The sequence below is a fragment of the Saccopteryx leptura genome, chromosome 1 (assembly GCF_036850995.1).
Source record: "Saccopteryx leptura isolate mSacLep1 chromosome 1, mSacLep1_pri_phased_curated, whole genome shotgun sequence".
Taxonomy (NCBI): Eukaryota; Metazoa; Chordata; class Mammalia; order Chiroptera; family Emballonuridae; genus Saccopteryx; species Saccopteryx leptura.
Window position 1 is genome coordinate 263,196,250 of NC_089503.1, and position 20,592 is coordinate 263,216,841.

Here is a 20,592-nt window from a genome sequence, read left to right on the forward strand (position 1 = left end):
CAGGTCAGAGAAGCCATGGGATCTCTGTTGAGACCTGCAGGATGAGCAAAGGAGAAGAGAGTGGCGAGGGAGCCCCAGACAGGGGCCCTAACGGCAGGGGATGAGTCGACAGCACTCAGCAGGCCTGGAGGTGGAGACTGGAAGAGGGACCCAGCAGCGATGACTTCAGAGGCTGAGCAACTTGCCGCCACAGTGGGGTGTGTCACATGGCCCCCCTACCCTGAGCTGCTGTCAAACCATTCTGTCCCTGGCCAGCCAAGGACCTGAGGACGCCTGTCTACACAAAGGCTATTCTGGGAGCATGGACTCCTGGGCATGGGCCTCCCTGCCTCTAGGAGGTCCTTCCGCATTCAGTGCACCTGTCAGGACACTGGTAGAAAGAAAAGGCAACACGGCCTGAGTGGAGGACAGCAAGGACAGGAAGGGGCCCCAGAGGGGGACAGGGCGACAGCCACGAACAGAACAGCAGCTAATTTGGGCCCGCGGCTGCTTTTAGGTTCCCCAGGTGCTCCGTGCCACTCCTCTCAGCATGTTTCTGAGCTAACCCAGTGTAATTATAGCTTTAGTGGCTTCCATTTGGAGCTTAAATAGTGAAAGCTTTTGCTAGGGGGTGGCAGATGTAAATCCCTGGGCCAAAACTTGGTAAATTTCCTAGAGAAAAGAAATACAAGAAACAAACAAAAAAAATGTGGCAATAGTAACAGTAATTGCCTAGTTACCAGGAAGAGGTCCTTTCTGATCCTCCCAGGGCGGTACAGGGAGTGAGTGGGCCCAATGACAGGGCCCCCACTCTACCAGGGGGCTAGCCTCGGCGTTGGCTAGCCTTCTAAGTTAGGAGCCATGTGCCGGGGGGCAGGTAGGCGGCCCAGACAGCCCCTTCCCAGCCTGTCACTGCCTCTTTGCCACTAAGATTCCTCCTTCAAGCTTGGTTTTCTTCTTCAAGAGGCCCCACTGGGGAGCAAGGAGGAGGTGCTGGATTCTAAACACCTGCCTCACTCAACGTAGGCCCCAGCCCCTAAACCAGAATGTCCAAAGATCAGAATGGAGACCCCTGCCAACCCCCATACACCCTCCTTCATTCCACCCTGTCCTTATGTAAACAAAGGAGACCACACAGAAAGCTCCCAGGGACTCAGGAGCCGCAAATTCATCCCAGACCTGGGCAGACCCACCCTCCAGACTCATTCCCACTTCTACCCACGTGGGCCTCCCAGGCCTGCTGACAGGAGCCAGATGGACAGACACTTTCAACCAAAGAGTAAAGGCTAACAGCTGCCCCAGGAGAGTGAGGTAGGATTCAACCACGCCTGGCACTTCCCGAAACCTGCCAGCTCCAGTCCCTGGGGACACATTCTGGCTTCTTCATCCCCTCCCTTCTCCTCCCTTGGTGATCAGAGTGGGGCGGTCCAGCCTCACCCCAGCCAACCCTCATCCAGTTCCCCTCTTCCCTCCTGGGCTGCTATCCTGAGCCAATGAACCATCCTTCCCCAGTGCTTCAGACTGGATATCCTCGGGATATTTGTTTGACACATATAGAGCTTCAGCCCCTCAGGTACTAACTGCATGTATTATTTTGGCCATATTTCCAGAACCGCCTGTACTAGCATTTAATTATATTCTTCTTTAAATCCCTTACTTTCTTTTTTTTTTTTTTTTTTTTGGTATTTTTCCAAAGTGAGAAGTGGGGAGGCAGACAGACTCCCGCATGCGCCCGACCAGGATCCACCTGGCATGCCCACCAGGGGGGCAATGCTTGGCCCCTCTGGGGCATTGCTCCACTACAATAGGAACCATTCTAGAGCCTGAGGCAGAGGCCATGGAGCCATCCTCAGTGCCTGGGCCAACTTTGCTCCAGTGGAGCCTTGGCTGCGGGAGAAAAAGAGAGAGATAGAGAAAAAGGAGAGGGGGAAGGGTAGAGAAGCAGATGGGCACTTCTCCTGTGTGCCCTGGCCGGGAATCGAACCCGGGACTTCCACACACCAGAATGACACTCTACCACTGAGCCCATTGGCCAGGGTCTAAACCCCTTACTTCTTAAGTTAAATGAAATATTTAAATATCTTCAATTGACTCACTTTTTAAATCTTTCAGTACCCCCACCTAGATTTGTCCTAAATGGTAAAATCTATGTTAGTTCTGAATTTTTCTATGTATTCAAATGCACTGCTGTTATAGTACAATTTACTCCTGTGCTCACAGTCCATCCCAGCAGCAGTGGGCGTGCACTTGAAGGAACGTAACTGGTTTTAAGTTGAGGCTCTCAAACTTGGCTGCATTGAGACACACTAGAGCTGTCAATCACACACAGACACACAGGCCCCACCCAGACCCACTGTAACCATACCCAAGCTCCGTGACAGGTCCCAGGAACGTGGCTTTCCCAAGCTCCCCACGATTCTGAGGCTGCCCTCCAAAGCTGGAGAACCAGTGTCTTAGAGGAGAGGCTGAGTTACCCAAGGCCCACTCCTCAAACATGCACACACCCTACCCAGCACACAATTTTCCAAATCCACCCTCTGAAAGGGGCAGTTTGTGGCCTATGTTGTCACCAGAGCATGCCCCTTGCCCAACCGAGAAGGTCATCAAGCAGGCCTCTCCCTACAGGAGCAAAAATAGTTCATCTGTGACATTTCTAACCCACAGGGCCCCAGGTATTTCAGCCCCCCTCTGGCCTTCCAGGAGCCTCCAACCTGGCCGCCTGCCCTCATCACACTCCCACCTGCAATGCCCACCCCCGAGCCCACTGGCCCCCCGGCCATACTCTCTATAGCTCTTCCACTGGAGTGGGAGTCAGAGACCAGGGCCCAAAATCTACCTCTGCCTCTCCCGGCTGTGCAAGACCCCGGACAAAGCCCAACCCCCTCTGCATCTCACTTCCTCCCCTGAAATTATACAGCTTCCTACATTCTGTGACTCTCTGCCCACCTGCCTCCCCTACACACACAAACACACATACACACACACATGTGCAAGACTTTGTGGGCTACAGGGAGGAAGTTCCTTGTCCCACCCCATTCCTATGAGCAGGCTCAGTCTAGCTTGGCCCTGTGCAGATACAGCCAACACACACATACATGCAGCACTCACAATCACACCTGTCTCCTCCATACACAGCATCCATGTCCCTGCTGATTATCAGCCAGTCAACCAGCAGTCAGTCAGCAAATATTCTCATGTGCTGACTATGTGCCCTAGAAACCCAAGCTGTGAGCTAGAAAGACAGAGTCCCTGCTCTCCAGGGATTCATGTTTCCATGAGAAGAAGACTGGCAATGAACACATAACAAATAAATAAGGTGATTTAAAGTGTGATAAGTGCTATGAAGAAAATAAAATAGGGAAATTCATAAGAGAATGACTGGAGGTAGGGCAGGGGGAGGGATGAAGGAGGGCCTATCCTAGGAGATGACATTCAAGTTAAGACAGAATGACGGGCAGGAGTGAATCATGCAAAACATCAAGGTAGGATAGTCCCAAGCAACAGGAAGAGCAGGTGCAAAAGTCCTGAGACAGCCATGAGCCCAACATGCTCACAAGCAAAAGGAAGGGTAAGGTGGCTGGAGCTTCCTGAATGGAGCAAAAGGAAGAGGAAGAACAGTCGGGGAGATCATGTGGGACCTGGCAGGGTGGAATAAGAACTTCAGATTTTATTCTAAGATGCAATGTTCCTGAAGGGTTTTAAGGAAGAGAAGCTTCCTGACCTCATTTACTTTGGCTGCCATTTGGAAGGCTGAGGACACACGAGGCATCCAGGCTTAAGAGGAAAGCATCCATGGATTGTGTGGCAGTGAGGGGGAGACGGCGATGGCTTCGTGCAGTGCTGACTATAGGGAGGGTAGACACGGGCCCGTTCTGCATCTACAGAGCGGGGCAAAATCACGTTCACAGCGTGAGTGCGAAACAGAGTGTATCTTTGTATTATTGCTTATTAATCATTGTATTACTTCCCATACCATCAACTGTAAACCTACATTTGCCCCACCTTGTATTTAGAGATAAAGCCAACAGAATGGTTTAGATGCTGAATGAAAAGAGAGAACTCAAGGAAAAGTCCCCAGTTTGGGGCCCTAACACCAGGATGCTGGAATCGTTTAGTGAAACAGAAAAATCTAGGAAGGAGGAGCAGGACTAAATGGAGAATTCCGTTCTGAATGAGGGCTGAGACGTCCATTGGGTGTCCAAGAGGAGGTGTTGAACGGCAGTGGGACAAACGACTCTGAAGTTCAGGAGAGAGGACTGAGCCTAACCGACTAAGGGCTATTTAAAGCCACCTGACTAAATGAGCGGCCAAGGGTGAGCAAGAGGGCAGGGGTCAGGACAGAGCTCCAGGTGACACCAGTTAGGCGAGAAGGAGTGGACCATGAGGTAGGTGGTAGAAGTCAGGACCCACCGGTGTTGTGAAAACCAAGACAAGAGCTTCAGAAAGGACAGTCAACTGAGTCCTGATAATGAGGGTCATAAGGGTTAGCAGAGGAGCAATCAACAATGGGGTACAGACGGAGCAAACCCTAACAGGGCTGGACTGAGGCAGGAAGGCTGGGGAGGAAAGGCGAGGGCCCTGCCCTCCCTGCTGGGCTGTAGCTGCCCAACTGCACCTGCCCTCAGAGGGGCACAAACGGAACTGCCAATGCCCTGCCCTCCCGGAGCTTACATTCTAGGGCAAGCGACAGTATAATCAAGTAACAAATGGAAACTCTCCCCTGGGCCTGCAGCTCACTTGCCTGGCCTCACAGGCATCCCTGCTGCCCTGCTCCGCACTGGGCTTGTGATTAAGAGCAGGGACTCTGGCCCAGGAGCGGCCAGGGAGACGGAGAACCTGGCTGGGCCACGGAGGAGCAAAGCAAGCACACACAGGTATGTGACTTTTTATTTGAGCCTCGTTTTTCTCGTATGCAAAATGGGGATACAGCATCCGCCCTGCCTAGACACGGGACCATGCTAAAGACTACACAGGAAGATGTAGGTAAAAAGACTCACACGGTTTCCAGCTCATAGCATGTGCACTAAACGCTTGTTTAAGAGCATGTTTCCTGGCTAGAAGGTCCTCCCTTCCACCTCTTGGTTTTCACGCAGCCATGCTAGCAGAGGCCAGTCCCACACACCTGCCGCTGCAGCCTCACATACCACACCCCAAAAGATAACAAGGTCCCTTGTCTCCCCCCCCCATCAGTGAGCAGGAGGTAATCTTTGGAGCTCCCTCTGTTCATCCAAGAAACCTAAGAGAGCAGTGTTAGGGGCCTCTCTCAGCTTGGATGGCCAAAACCCCAGGCATCATCAGGCGGTGCCTCAGCTTGCCCAAGAGTGGCCAGCCAGCCCCAGGACGCTGTGCCCACTAGGCCTCTGTAGTCACTCAAGGCACAGGGACCCCTCCCGACTGACCCCAGCCTGCCCCCCTAACGCTCTGCAGCCCAGACTCCCTCTGTTAGCTCGCCCCGCCCTCAGCCCCACCCCCAGCCTCCCCAGCTCTCTCCGGGGCTCCTGCATTTTGGAAGCAGGCCAACCCACCAAAAGTCAATCTGATACATAGAAAATTCCTTGAAAATCAATTTGGGAAAAAAAATTACTATTGAACATCATTTTATATTTTGTCAAATTTTAGTATATGTGCTGCCGAAGTGAGCACTATTTTGTCAAATTTTAACCACTGTCGAAATTCTTTTTCCAATTCTTCAAAAAGGGTATTCATCTTTTTTTTTTAATTCTATAAAGAATGTATTTCAATTCTAGTGAATTAGGAAAAAGAAATTGTCTCCTACTTTCTCTTTCTGGGTTCTTAGGAAAAGCACATTCATCTTAATTTTGTGTTTTTAGCAATTAGAATATCATTATTTCACATTCAAAGGAACTTCCACAGCCATTTTTGAGGGCTCTGTGTCTTTTTTAATATAGTTTAGGTGGGGCTTTTTAAGATATAGGATTTTTACCATCTTCACACCAATTCCCACAATGGTATATCAACATTAATTTTGTATTTATAACAATTCATCAAAACCAAAATTGAGGCACTTGATATTGATGTGATACTAAACCCCTCATCTGTATTTCGTGTGTGGATGGATGTAGCACTGGGGCACCAATCATATAAAAGTTGTTTGCTGGCCCTGGCTGGTTGGCTCAGTGGTAGAGCGTCAGCCTGGCGTGCGGGGGACCCGGGTTCAATTCCCGGCCAGGGCACACAGGAGAAGCGCCCATTTGCTTCTCCACCCCCCACCCCCTCCTTCCTCTCTGTCTCTCTCTTCCCCTCCCGCAGCCAAGGCTCCATTGGAGCAAAGATGGCCCGGGCGCTGGGGATGGCTCATTGGCCTCTGCCCCAGGCGCTAGAATGGCTCTGGTCGCAGCAGAGCGACGCCCCGGAGGAGCAGAGCATCGCCCCCTGGTGGGCAGAGCGTCACCCCTGGTGGGTGTGACGGGTGGATCCCGGTCGGGCGCATGCGGAAGTCTGTCTGACTGTCTCTCCCCGTTTCCAGCTTCAGAAATTTAAAAAAAAAAAAAAAAAAAGTTGTTTGCTGATAATCAATACACTTTACTTGCCGTAAGAAGTCTACATCAATCATGACTCTTAGGTCTCAAACACTCAATATACCCTAAAATACAGTTATGAAAACCTTTTCCAAAGATCTTTAGAAGCCATGAATACCATTCCATGTGCATTTCTGAAAGCTTTTAAAATAACAAAAGAAACAAGTTTTGGTGAATCAATAAATTTGGTAAAATTGGTGACCTGGTCACTTAGCATACCGAGTTGAAAAGCAATGACCACTGGGAAGATTACGAACAGCTGCCCTTTGGGCCCAGGGCTGGTGGGAGACCCGCTTGGCCCTCACCAAACATCTCTGTGACATTTCTCCTCTGGCGGGATTCCTGCCACTAGTCCACCACCTTACTACTCCTTGAGACTGTCACTACTGACCTCAGCACACCCACTGTCTGCCCTCAAGAATGACCTCACACCTGTCCTCCCCCTCTCCTCCCATTCTCAGTGGCTCCTACTCCTCTGTTCCTGGGGAGGAAGGACCCCGGACCCCTGCCCCATGTACTCTGGGCCCCATACATCCTCCTTCTCAAGGACATCACTCCTGAAATTACCCATTTTCTCTCCCCCTTCAACTTCTCCCTCACCAATGGGACATTCCCAACAGCATCCACCAAGCCACCATCATTGCCCATCTCAGAACACACCAAAGACAGCAAAGCTTTCCTGTGACCCCACATCCTCCTATTTCATGGTCCTCTTCACAGAGAAATTCCAAAGAGCCATCTATGGTTGCTATCTTTACCTTCTCACCTCACCTTCTCTCCTCCATCCCACACAGATCAAGCTTCCGACCCACCACCTCCCTAAGGGACATTCCAGTCAAGGTCATCCGTGACCTACATAGTACTGAATCCAATGGTCACTTCTCTAAACTTCTCCTACTTGACCTCTGGGGCCACACTGACACAGCCAACCACCTCCCTGTCTGGAGACCCATGCTTCTCCTGCGCCCTTCCCTAGTACCTTTGTCTCAGTTTCCCGTTCCTCACTGGCCCTAGTCTTGGCTTGTTCTCTGATTTTCTCTGTCTTGGGCTAATCAAACACAAGCTCCTTTGCATAGAGAGCCCCAGTCTCCCTCTCTCCCTCTACACACTCTGTAGGTGACGTTATGGTTTCATGATTCTAAACACCACCTGCATGCTAACAACTCTCAATCTACACATCAACCCTGACCTCGCCTCAAAACTCCAGGTTCACCGCCAACTGCCCACTAGGCACTTCCAGGTGGGGATCTCACTAGCATCAACCCTCGGGTCCCTTCTCTCATCCACCCCATCCCAGTTTTCAGCAGTGCCACTGTTGTTCAAGTCTAAAGGATCAGTTATTCTTCACTGCAGCCCATCTCCTCTCCACTCGGCCTAGACCCAAGCACCCGCTCCACCTCTCCCGCTGCCCGGGGATGTGGCCACTGCGACGGCCTCTACCTGCTCTCCTGCTTCCCAGCTTGCCGTGCCCTCACGCCCCATGAGCCGCTTTCCATGGTACAGGTGTAATCTTTCCAAATTCATAAATCGTACAGTGCTACTTGAGTGTCTAAATCCTCCAAAGGTCTCTCATCACTCTTAGAGTGAACTTCAAACTCTGCCACGTGCCTGCAACATCTGGCCCAAGACCCGTGATCTGGCTGGCCCACCTGGCTCTGTGCCCGCCGCCCAAACCACGGCCTCGGCTGCACTCCCCAGGCCCCAGCCACACAGTCCACCTGAAGTCCCTCCCTCCACCACGCACAACCCCTCTTGGGGGTCTTTTCCTGGCTGTTCCTTCTGACATTCCCCAGATCTCCCCATAGCTGGACGCTTCCTCAAGGTCACAGGCTGGGACTCCTCATCTAGGACAGCACCAGCCACCTCTGTCTTATCACCTCATTTTATTTCCCTGCTTAGCATCCGTCTCTACGTTACATCTATATTGTTGTTCTTTTGTTTGTTGGCTTGTTTTCTGGTTTTCTCTGTCTCGGGCTAATCGAACATAAGCTCCATGAGCACAACAGACTGCTCTGTCCTGTGTGTGGACGTGTCCCCAGCATCCAGGTCAGCACACAGCATGAGAGGGATGCTCAGTGGATATGTGGTGCCCCAATCACGCACACACTGCTTCTACAGAGAGGGGGTCTAAGATTCAGTGTTCAGTTACTTAGCCCCAGATCGCAGGGGGCTCAGTGCCCTCATTCTTTGGTCAGATGCAGATGGCCGCCAGGTCTTCTCATGCCCCCTGGAACTCACCCCTCGCCTTGTTCCCAGGGCTTCCCTGAGAGGTGAGACAGGGGCAAAGGGCAACAGCTGCTCCGTGACGGAAGGGCCATAGCTCCTTCCAGCATCTCACCACTCAGTTCTTCTCCAACCTGCCCCTTGTCCTTCCCTATCCACACGCAGCGGGGGCCCCACCAAACACCCTTACCCACACACACACGCCATCCACCCAACCCAGGCACACCATACACATACCCCACCACACACACAAAACCACACACACCACCCAACACACACAAAAACCATACATACCACTCCACACACGCAGCGCACACACCACCCCCACATACACCCTCACATAAACACAGCACCCCCATACATACACACATGACATCACCTACACACATACACCACCACATATACACCACCACACACACATACTAGAGAAGCATGTACCAAGCACACTTACACTGCCCACCTGCACAGTCCACACACGCACACACACACACACTATGACCTTTCTCACACACACTCCTCGCTATACCCACCCTGAAGTTATGCTGACAGGGTGAGGAGGGGTCTTCCAGGTCTGTTATTTTACCCTGCCTCCTATCTGGATAAATAGGGGAACACAGTTCATGGCTGAGCCGTGAGCACGCTCACATGCTCGGGGGACAGACCCTGCAGAGCCACGTCAGGAGCTACAAAGAGCAGAACACCCAGCTCAGAACACCCACGCCCACTGCTGGTACGGCCGGTCCCATGTGCCACAGGGAAGCAAGCAAGCAGGTGCCCCTTGATGTTATCTAAAGGGTACTCAAAAATACCTTCACCCCAAAAACCTCACCCCAATGGCGACACCTGAAATTCTACTATTAAAAAGCCTTGTTTGAGGTTAAATTTTGCTCTTTTCCTTTTTTTTATAGCAATTTGTTCCTTATACATAATGACAACAGACATGAGCTCACCAACACCTGTTCACACCTTAGTGGGAGCAGATTCTTCTGCCCGCTGACAGGAGCAGAGGCCCTGCCATTGATGAAAGCGGGGCAGGGGACGCGGCATGGAAGAAGGGGATGCAGATTTCTCCAGTTTCCCCCAGACGCCTGAACACCCCAGGATGGGAAAGCTGGCCTCCTCCCAGCTGGTCCCAACTGCTGACCAGCAGGGTGAGAGTCACTGGTCCCCTGAGGCCACTCAGCCAGACACCTTACTTTTCCTTTCCCCACAGTCCTCTCCCCCAGGCCACAACCTCTCCTTGGCCATCGGACAAATTCTCTGAAAGAGGAGGTGTAAGAGGTGACAGAGCTGCAGCCAAAGCCCAATTTTCATTGACACTCAGAGTCTCTGACAGCTGTTCGAAGAAGAATGAGATTTTGAAATTTAAATAACACGTTTCTGCATTCAGCTCAGGGAGACAACCTGAGGATAAGCAGTTTATCGCCTGAGCCACAATGCAGGGGGCAGGGAGAGCAGCCGCCTGTTCCTTCACTCCCCCCCCCCTTCCCTCCATCCCTAACCCCCCACCTCCTCCTCAGCGGGGGCTGCTCCAGAAAGGGGTCTCCCAGAGGCTCCACCAACCTGCTGAACTGGTAATGCTTTCACTCACTTTACTCACGGGCTGCTCAGCAACCCAGAGGGAGGAGGAGCCGGGGCTCACAGGCTCAGACACCCCCGTAAACACCCCCGTAAGAAAGCCACAGAAGGGCTGGGCCCTCTAGCCACCCAGCAGAGCTCAGCCAGACCCAGTCCTTCCCACCCAGCCCTCGCCAGAGCCACGGGGATGACTCTAATGGAGGACTGAAGCCCTCCCCCAGCCAAGGGCAGCTCAACTGCTCTCCAGGGCCGGGTGCTCTCTGAGCTCTGCCCTCTGGATAATCCTGGGCAGGAGTCCCCAGGGAGGAGATCCCAGGGAGGCCTATCTCCCACCTGCCACAGGGTCTGTATTCAGTGAGCCCTGCGCCCACCAGGTTCAGAGGACGTGTGGCTCCTTCAGCACCCAGAGCACGGTCTGGCTCCACACCAGGGTGCTGCCAGCAACGTCATCCCAGATCCCAGTCTTCCCTCTTCCAAGACTTTCCTGATGTCCCTGGGCCCCGCCCACGGCAGCCTCCCCCGGACTCTTGGGGCAGCACTCTGTCTACCCCGCCAGTCAGCCACCTGGCAGGCGTCTGCCAGCCCCACTGGACAGGGGCATGTGGGTCTGACCCACAGAAGGCTGCATCTCAGGTGGGATGCCCTGAGTACTCCGCGTTTACTGAACAGAACGTGTGCCTGCAGAAACGGCTGCAGCCCCGCCGTGGGCACTTGTGGGCACATGGTCAGGACCCCTCTCTAAACCTCAGATGCTCCTACGAGGTGGCACACACAGGACACCCACACCTTCTCGGGCCTCCTGTCACCTTCCCAGTGCAGGCTAACACTCACACTAAACTGTTAGCCCCCGCCCCCCCAGCCAGACGATGCCACCGCAGCCACCATGTTGGCAGTCCTGCGCTTCCCCTCCATGTGAGCTGCTGTGCACACACTGTCGCCAGTCCTTGCTGGGCAGGCTGAACTGCTCCATTTTACAGATGCGAAGAATGAGATGCAGAGGGCTTGAGTGACCCACCCTGTGGTCACACAGCTGTAGGGCAGGCCGGATTCAAAACTAGGATCAGCAGGCCACAAAGTCCACATCCTCCCCACTATTCCCAGATTCTCCATGGAGCTATGTTAGGGGCACAGCCCTGACCCAGATACCAGCACCCGCAATCCCACCTGCCCCAGCGGGTGACAGCGAGAACTGTGATAAAGGACAAAGTGCCACGGCACCAAGGGGAAGGGCAGGGCTCACCTCTCAAGGGGCCATCTGCAGGGCTTTCAGACAGGGGTCGGGCTCCCTCCTGCCCTGTGCCCCCACAAAGGAATCCACCAGAGCCTCCGACAAGAATACCTCTGGCCTCTCCTACTTCCATCCAAGCAAGATGGCCCACTCCAGGAGCCTGCGGGCCAACTGAGGCAGACACCACCTGTCTACTTCCTCCAACCGAGAAAACTGTCTGAGCCTGGCCTCACGTCAACTTTCATGTGTCCCCACCCACTCACAGTAAAGCAACAAAGGCCACAGCAGCTCAGCAGGAGCCCTGGGGCCCCTCTGTCCCCTGAAAACCGCCCAACAGCCTCCCACTCCTGCCCCCACCCAGCACTCTCACATAGCCGAAGATATGCCTTTCCTAAGTGCTGGGTTCAGCACTGCCACAGCCTGCCATTCTACCAGGGAGAAGTCACTGAACGAAGTCTGCATAGCTGCACGTTTTAGTGCAATGCGCCAGATACAGGCCAGGCACCTCCCTGCAGGGTCTCACTGCATCCTGACAACACCCGGCAGGCAGGGTTCCGATCAGCCCCACACTGTGGAAGAGGAAGCCAGGGCTCAGACGTGAGGTGCCCGCGGGGGTACACAAGAGGCAGCGGCAGAGCTGGTCTGGAACTTTGATCTACATCTGTACCTTCTCTCTGCGCCTCAGTTTCCTTTTCGGTCAGGGGAAGGGGTGGGCCTAGATGATCTCTAGGTTCCTTTCCAGCTACAGAAAGAGGTCATGTTCGTATAAACATGCTCCATGTTCCTGCAACAGAGCATGCCAGAGGCCTGGAAGTCCACCCCTCACCAAGAGGACCCAGCAGCGCCTGCTGAAGGTCCAGCCCAGGCCACCTGCCTGTCGATAACCCTGTCCCTTAGGCACGGCCTGTGGCTACGAGAAAACAACCACTGCCTGGCCCACACAGGTCCTTCATCCCCACTTTGAAGACCTCCCTCCAGGTGGACAGAGCACTCTGCTCCCCTCACTCTCCACATGGCTCCTCAGTGACCTTTTTCTGCCTGGATAATCTGGTCTTCCCTAAGAAGCCTTTCTCCTTCCTCTCTACCTTTCTCCTTCCTCTCTACCTTATTCCATTCTCTCCCATCTCCCCAGATAAAACCAGCTGGGTCACAGATACTCAGGGACAGGGGGACTCACCTTTAGCTCCAGCCCTGCATCCCCCTAGAAGGACCTTGCCTCGAGGATGACTCGCTGCCCCTCTCCCTGTGTCCATCCTCGCTGAATCCTCCTCATCAGCCCTTTGAGCAGGTATCACACTCCCATCTGGCAAACATGGGCACCAGAGCTCCAAAAGGCCACCTGAAGCCCGCAACCACACAGCCCCAGGAGGACGAGTCAGGCTTCAAACCAACACTGTATGGCTCAAGGCCCGCATACTCTTCCCACGCACCGGTGCAGCTGGTGCACTGAACACTCGCTTCATGTTTCCAAGGGCAATTTGAATTGTTAGAAATAAGGTATATCTCACTTCTTCTCCATGAAATCGCCCCTCCCATCGACAGGGCTACGGCAGGACACTGGCTGCCTCCAGCAGCATCTGGCCCTGGTCCAGGGTAGAACCAGACTGCTTTCTTCTTGGTCTTGGACTTGGAACTAAATGAACATGAGGAACTTCAGACCCAGTCCCTGAGCCCAGGGCCTGCGTCTGATTTGGGCAGCGAGGAGAGGAGGGTGTGCCCTCCCTCAGGGCTTCTGGCATCAGACAGTATTGGGGAATCCTGGCAGCTTTCCTGGCCAACAGAATCCCAGCAGAACTTTCCAAGAACCCCACCAGAGAGAGAAGGCGAGAGGTGAAGAGAACACATGTTCCGGGACCCTGAATTCTCATACAGTAAAGAGAAAATAGAAACTGAGTCTCACAGACACAGCAGCACGCCCCTCAGAGTCCCTGAGGCCCCCACTGGGGGGGAGCGGCCTACAGGAGGGCCACCAAGAAAGGGAGCAGAATACAGCCAAATAAAGGTATGTACAAGTGGGAGGGGCTTCCCACGGCCCAACAGGGCAGCACCTTTAACATCCTAAAGCATCATTAGTGCAAGATCTCGGGTCATCCAGGCCAGGCCTTCCCACCAGCAAGCTACAGGGGTGACACATGTGCCCAGATGCTGACCCCTCAGCTGGCAGGGCAGCCTGGCTTGTGCTACAGTCTCCTGAGCTCCAAGCTGCTCTGCTGATCCTAGTATGCCAAACAATACCACTGTTATCTGGGTACCCTGATGGGGAGAGCTTGGGGAACACTGCTCTTAGTTCGTGTCTCTTTCCTCCAGACAGAAAAACGTAAGGTTTGGAGCAGGATGTGACCCTCTCAAGCCCTGCAGCTGACTTGTGGCAGAGAATGCACCAGGACCTGGGCGTCCCGACTCCCCGTCCAGCCTTCTCTGTCGAGCCCACCATGGCCTACTTGCTTTCTTGGCAGCCAGGCTAGAGCCTCCTCACCCAGCTCTGTGCCCAAGTGTCCCCAGCCAGAGCCTCCCATGAGCAAACTCTAGGGCTGCTGTGGGTAGAGCAGGGTCAACAGGGTTGATGAGGGCAGCACTGTCACGGACCCAGCAGCCTCGCCTTCACAGCAAAGAGCAGTGCTCAGAGCCTAGGCAGCCAGGGTGGTGTGCGCCCAGTCATGGCTGGGCAGCAGGTGAAGGAAGCCGAGACGGTGAGCCACAGACCCAGTCATTTCTTCATTCGTCTTGTCAACATCCTTGTCCCACAGAGTGTCAAGTCCATTATGTAAAGATTTTCTGCTAAGAAGGACCTTCAGGTGAGTCCGGGAAGCAGCAAGGGCCCGACTAAAATGGAGATTTCTGACCTTCAACCTTCAGTGAGTAAGCCACAGCTGTTTCTTTACTGGAGCTACACCCGGGGGCTCCGCCCACACAGCAGCACTCAGCCAGTGCCTGACGGGTCACCCACAAGGAAACAAAAACTGGCTCGGCACAAAGGTAGATATTACAATGGTTTGTGGCCTTCCAAAACTCAACCCTATCTAACAAAACTTGACTCTTCACATTGGCTACGGACCAGATTGCGGCCCTCAGAGAGCTGGAACCCCTCATGAGACTCTATTTGAAGAGAGGGTTTTTAGGAGGTAATTAAGGTTGAATGAGTTATATGGCCAGGGGCCTAAACCGAGAGGACTGTGGCCTTATAAAAAGAGATCTCTCTTTCTCCCCTCACCCCTCACCAACCTCCTGTCCCACCCAGCCTGTGAGGACACAGTGAGAAGGCAGCCAGCTACAAGTCAGAGAGAGTGCCCTCACCAGGAACTGAACCCTGTCACAGCTCCTCCTGGAACTTCAGCCCCTGGAACTGTGAGACAATGAACTTACACTGTTCAAGCCACTTCACTCTGTGCTATTTCATTGTGGCAGCCCAAGAAGAATAAGACGGTATTTCTCTAGTTAGAGAATATGAATTTTTCTCCATAGGGAGTAATAATGAGAAAAAAGTTTGAGCAACACTGTCCTAGAGAATTCTTCATTCGAAAGGGCTCAGGGGCTCCCTAGAGTCCTTTGTGTCTCAGTTTAGAGCACTGCTTCTCCACTGACAGCAACTGGGACCCCGGGCAACGTCTGGAGACATTTGGGGTTGTCACAACTTGGGGAGAGGATGCTCCTGGCATCTAGTGGTCAGAGGCCAGGGATGCTGCTTATACTGCACAGGGTGGACCATGCCTCCCACAGATTTACCCAGGCCAAAATATCAATAGTGGTGCTGTTGAGAAACCCCAGTTTAGAGCAAAAGAAACTGAGAGGTTGCACCTACTGCCCATGAAACCATCCGGAAACCCGGGGCCTGTGCACAGGGACCCCAGGGAATGAGCCCACCCCGCTCCAGGAAGAGGTCCCCAGCCCCCACAGAGCGGTTCCAAGGCCAGAAGCGTCCCCCCACCACCCACCAGTGTCCAAGCAGGCACAGACCATCCAGGGCCCATACACAAGGCCAAGAGGAATGAACCAAAAAACTCATCGGGCTCCTATACGTTGACCACGGCAAGCAAAGCTGGAGTTCAGCCTGGGCCTCCCCATCCCTGGGGCAGGCAGGTGTGAGTGGTGGGGGCTCAGAGCGCACCCTCAGAGGCCCCCTCAGTGGGCTGCAAGGAGCAGGCCCTCAGCAGAGAGGGAACCCAGAGCAGAATGGGCAGCAGCAACACCACAGCTGGTACTCCCTGAGTGCCCACCCGGTAGCACGCTGAGCCTGCAGCAAACACTGCCTCATTCAGACCTCACGACCGTCCACGGAGCAGGCATGTTCCCCACTGCACAGCTAAGGAAACTGAGGCACAAAGAGCTTGAACAACTGGAATGGAAGAGCTGAGGAGCTAGAAGGAAGGACCCATCAGGGCGAGACGGGTGACAGACTAGAAGAGTGACAAGACTAGGAGAGTGACATCAAGTTTCAGATTCAAGGCTTGCAGCCTGGCAGGCTCATGCCAGGCAACTCCCATACATGCTTCACTCTATATATACACAACCTCAGGGTCAACGTGCCATCTCCGTGTTCACAGATGAGAGAGGATCTGATGCCCAGAGGTGTTAGGGGGCTTGCTGGGCTCAAGGCCAGGATGCCTGACCCAGGCCCAGGGCTCTGTCTGCCAAGCCAGGACCAGAGGAGAATCGCAAGATCCCAGCACAAACCCACTTACCTGAGAAGATTGAGGCAAGCCTGAAGATGTCCGAGAGGCGGGAGGTCACCGGCTCGTAGGGCGAGGCCTCGTAAAACTCCTCACCTGGAAAAGAGAACATCATCAGGCACAGGTGCCCTTTGGAAAGTGAAGGGGCAAGTCATGAGTGAGATGCCGGCCAGTCACATGGATGAGTTATTTCCTGCAACTAGACCAGAAAGCCCCCAGAACAGGGCAGGCTGCCTGACAGCCGTCCCTTGTGACATCCCAGCACGACCTGCCCTCTTCTAAGGACTTCTAAATGCTTCTGGAAGGTGGAAACATGACAGGCTGAGAAAGGCCGGGTCCCATCATTCAGTACAGCATCCTTATTTCACAAGACGGGGCTTGGAGGTGGCCCAGAGAGGTGAAGCAACCTGCCCGAGATCACACAGCTACTCATGGCAGCACTGCACCTGGACGCCCAGCCCCACACCAGCATTCTCTCCATCACACCAGGCTGGCTCTCCCCAGGCCACCTGAAGGGATAGCAGGTCCTCGTCGTTTCTCATCATGACACCAGAAGAATCTGGCCGGAAAACCGAAGACCTGCTGACCCCCAACTCCTGTTGGCCGACCCCCTCCTATGCTCCCCACCACCTGCTGGCTTCTCAGACCTCCAGGTGCATCAGAGGCTGAGTGAGAGGAGGAGAAAGGGAGTGACGGGAGAGAAACGGCACAGGGCTGCCCTCCAGACTCGACCACCTCACCAGACTCCCGCCCCGCTGCCAGCGCCTGGCAAGAGAGATGTCCTCTCGAGACATTCTCGTGAGATGAAATCATTGAATGACCAATCACTCAGGCTGTTCAAGTGTGTTCAGGGGCGGGGTAGATAGTGACCTTCATCCACCCAGGACCCAGCGTTCTGGGCAGGCACCTCCTGGGAGCTACCTGCAGGGAGGTGCCAGCCATCCAGATGTGGGCCTGGGAAACCCCTGTGAAGGGCCCTGTCACTGGCCCATGAGATCACCCAGAGGCTAGGGCGAGGCTGGTACCCGGAGCAAGGCCTCCTGTCTGCTGCACTAGTAGACCCCCAGATAACACGGGAAGCGCCGTCCTGCTAGAGAAACGGCCTGTCTCTTCACTTCAACTCGTAGGAACTCCCCTCGTGCCCTGCAACACCCAGCGCACAGCCTGAAGCATAGTGGGTGCCTAACTGGCATTTGCCCTTTGACCTGAGCCAAATGTTACTCATCCCTTCAGGCCTGCCTCCGACCCCACCTTCCCCCTGGGGCCTGGGGGATCTGTGTCCTCCACTCTACCCACCAGCCCTGGAGAAGCTCCCTGTGGGTGGGGGAGGGGGAGGTGTTGCCAGCCAATGCTAGTTGTTGTGGCCAAATAACATAAAAACTTAGGAAGTAATTTTGTAATAAAAACGATGCTATACTGTGCTTTCCACGTGCTCGCCCCTACTAAAAGTGCTATAGATATACTAACTCATCTAATCCTCTTAATTTATCTATAAGGTAGCTACCATTAGTCTCCCTATTTTACTGATAAGGAACTGGAGCACAGAGACGCTAAGTAATTTGCCCAAGGCCACACAGCTGGTAAGCGTAAGCAGCAGAACCAGGCTTCCAACCCAGGCAGTTGGTGGCAGGGTCCAGGTACTTAACTCTTATGAATGCAGTCTGCAAAAATGATGATACTGAAGCTAAATCGTTTAAGCAAGCACTGCTCTGGTTTAACACTTCATGGACCAGTCTTCTGCCAGCTGGACTGGTCACCCCAAGCAGGGTCTGTCCTTCACTACTGCATCTGGTACAGCTCTGCACCTGGGTACCATCAGCCAGTATGATTGACTAAGGAGTCCCTGGGGGAAACAGCCCTCTCCCAGCACTGGCTGGGAGGGGTCCAATCTATTTAGGTCAACAGAATTCACCGGTGGAAGCCTGAGGCCTGGTTACTCGGGCATCCCCAGGAACAAGACTGAAGCCAAATCAGGACATCAGGTTGCTGGGCCATGACCTGGGAGAGGATTCATAGGACAGGCCTTGGCTTTCCACATCTGAAGGACCAGGGTGACCCGGAACTTCACTGCCACCTTTGAAAAAGACAAGGAGCCTGGTCTCAAGTCCCCTATGCAGCCAGCAGCAACAACCCCACCCTGTAAATACCAGCAGTGATGGTGGTGGTGACGATGGAAGGGGAAGGCAGGTCCAAGGCCACAGGCCCTCCCCAGAGGCAGTGGGAAGAGGCTGGATAAGGAGCCAGGGCCTGAGCCACCGTTAGCTTGCTGTGCACGCTGGGGTCCCACCCCTCCTCCCTGCACATCAGCTTTCCCACCAGAATGGGTGTGGGGCTGACTAGCTCCAGATCCTTGCAGTTGGGGCTATCCAGGAGCTCAGCAGAGGCCACATTCCTGCCACCGCCAGCTCTTTCCATTGGCTGAGGGCCTCAGCCTCAGGCAGACGGAGAAAGTGGGACCAAGTCTCCAGGGGACTGTCATCCAGCAGCAGGGGCCAAGGAGAAGACGAGAATGGAAGTCCAGACCTACCCTGGTCTCTCGCCTCCCAATCCTCCCAGCCGGCCCCAGGTGCAAGCCAGATTATTGGATATTATAAGGAACAGGGAGGAAGTGCCCAGAGACCACTTCCCTACACCATGAATAATTCACTGTCAGGTAGCTCCTCTTACTCACTGGAACATTACCTGCTGTTAGAAGGCCTCCAGGCTTCCCCTGGTCAGCCTTCAGCAAAAACTACCTCTGGCCCCCCAGTGCCAGGGGGAAGGGGCTGTGGAATCCTGGGGGTGGGTTAAGGGGAGGGACAGGGTTCCCCCAACCCACACACTGGCCAGCACAGAGACCAACCATGGCTCCTGTAAGCTGAAGTACCAGTAGGTGCTCAACAGATGTTTGGAGACTAAATGAACCAACAAAGCAGCTCAAGATTTGGAACCGAACTGTCTCCAGCCAGGCATTTCAGGGTAAAATGACCTAGAAGACCACAGGGCAATCCGCGGCAGAAACACATTAGTTTATTGTTGCCCTCCAAACATGTCACTGCCAATCAGAAAGTCCCCAGTTTCGGTGACATCAGAGGGAGCCCTTCACACGGGAAGGTTCTCGGGCAGCCCACCTGCTGGCTCTCTGGCTGGCAGTTCTGTCCCCTCCCTGTGCATGCCGCAGCAAGCCCACCCCGACCTGCTGCCCAGTCTCCTGAGCTGAAATGGAAGGCTGCAGGAGAGAACGCGAGAAGCTAACACGCCAGCTCACTGAATCCGGGACCTTAACCTTTGTGCACTACAGCCGGCCCAGGGCATAGACAGCTCCTGTCCCTGGAAACACAGCGTGTGGGCCTCTCTCTCTGCTAGCTTCTCATTCTAGAACTCGAGGTTGCTAGAAATAAGAGGAATGACCACCTGATTCATGAGGAGTCACTTTGTTATTAATGGTGGTAACGGTATTAGTAATTATACGCACAACTTATTCCTATACTCTCCGGCCTCCGCACCTGTATCCATGTCCACCTTCCTTCCAGCACCCGGAGGAGGGATTGCTCCTCTCACTCCAGGCCCTGGACCCACCCTCTCCCTTCTCCCAGGCACTGTCCACAGAGCACCCCCTCTCTCTCCTTCACCTCAACATGTCCATCACTACTGTCTTGCTTTAGAATCTAAGCTATCCAACCTTCCCTCATCTTTAAAAATTAAAAAAAAAATTCATCCTTTGTTCTGCTCTCCTCTTCACATCAGAGCTCTAAAAGCTGCTGTCCACCGGCTCTGCAGCTCCCATTCGCTCCCCAGCCAGATTTCCGCTCCCCAAAGCTGCCTCAAAAGCTCGCCCTAGGGCACTGAGAACCCTCTGTCCACCCACTTCTGCTGGACCTAAAGTACTGGAGGCTGGCACGCTGAGCTCCTGCCCCCAATCTCCGCCATCGCGAGTCCCTAGCCAGGCCTCCTCAGTCACACCTTGGCAGGGCCCCTTCTTCCCCTGCACAGTTGTCAGTGTGGGCAGTCCTGGGACTCTGTCCCTGCCCTCCTCCCATGGCCATGCACCCACTCCCTTGGCCCGGTTACCACCTACAGGCTGACAGCAATTCAGATCTGTCACCTGAACTCCAACCCTGCACACTCAGCTGTCCACAGGGCACAGCCCATGAGAGGCACATGCCCCCAAATAAATTCATCATCTCCCTGCCCTCCCCCCACTCAAAACCTTTGCTGCTTCTTGTGACCAGATCCACCACCCAGCCAGTCTCCAAGACAGAAAACTGGGAGCTCTCCTTGACTCTTTGCTCCCTTCACCAAGACTTGTGCATTCTACCTCCTATACAGCCCTTAGCTCCTCCTCCTTTCCTGCCCTCTCCTTCAGCCACCATGATCCCTGGCCTGTGTCACATGTGCC

The 20,592-nt window shown here is 54.0% G+C and overlaps 1 protein-coding gene across 3 annotated transcripts in view; it reads right to left on the reverse strand.

Moving 5' to 3' along the window:
• Window positions 1-20,592, reverse strand: part of GFRA2 (GDNF family receptor alpha 2) — an 88,728-nt gene that overhangs the window by 60,533 nt on the left and 7,603 nt on the right. For all 3 annotated transcript variants that reach the window (XM_066351089.1, XM_066351103.1, XM_066351093.1), the window contains exon 4: window positions 16,227-16,310. In XM_066351089.1, the coding sequence (XP_066207186.1) occupies window positions 16,227-16,310 (84 nt within the window). The remainder of the gene's footprint in view (window positions 1-16,226; window positions 16,311-20,592) is intronic.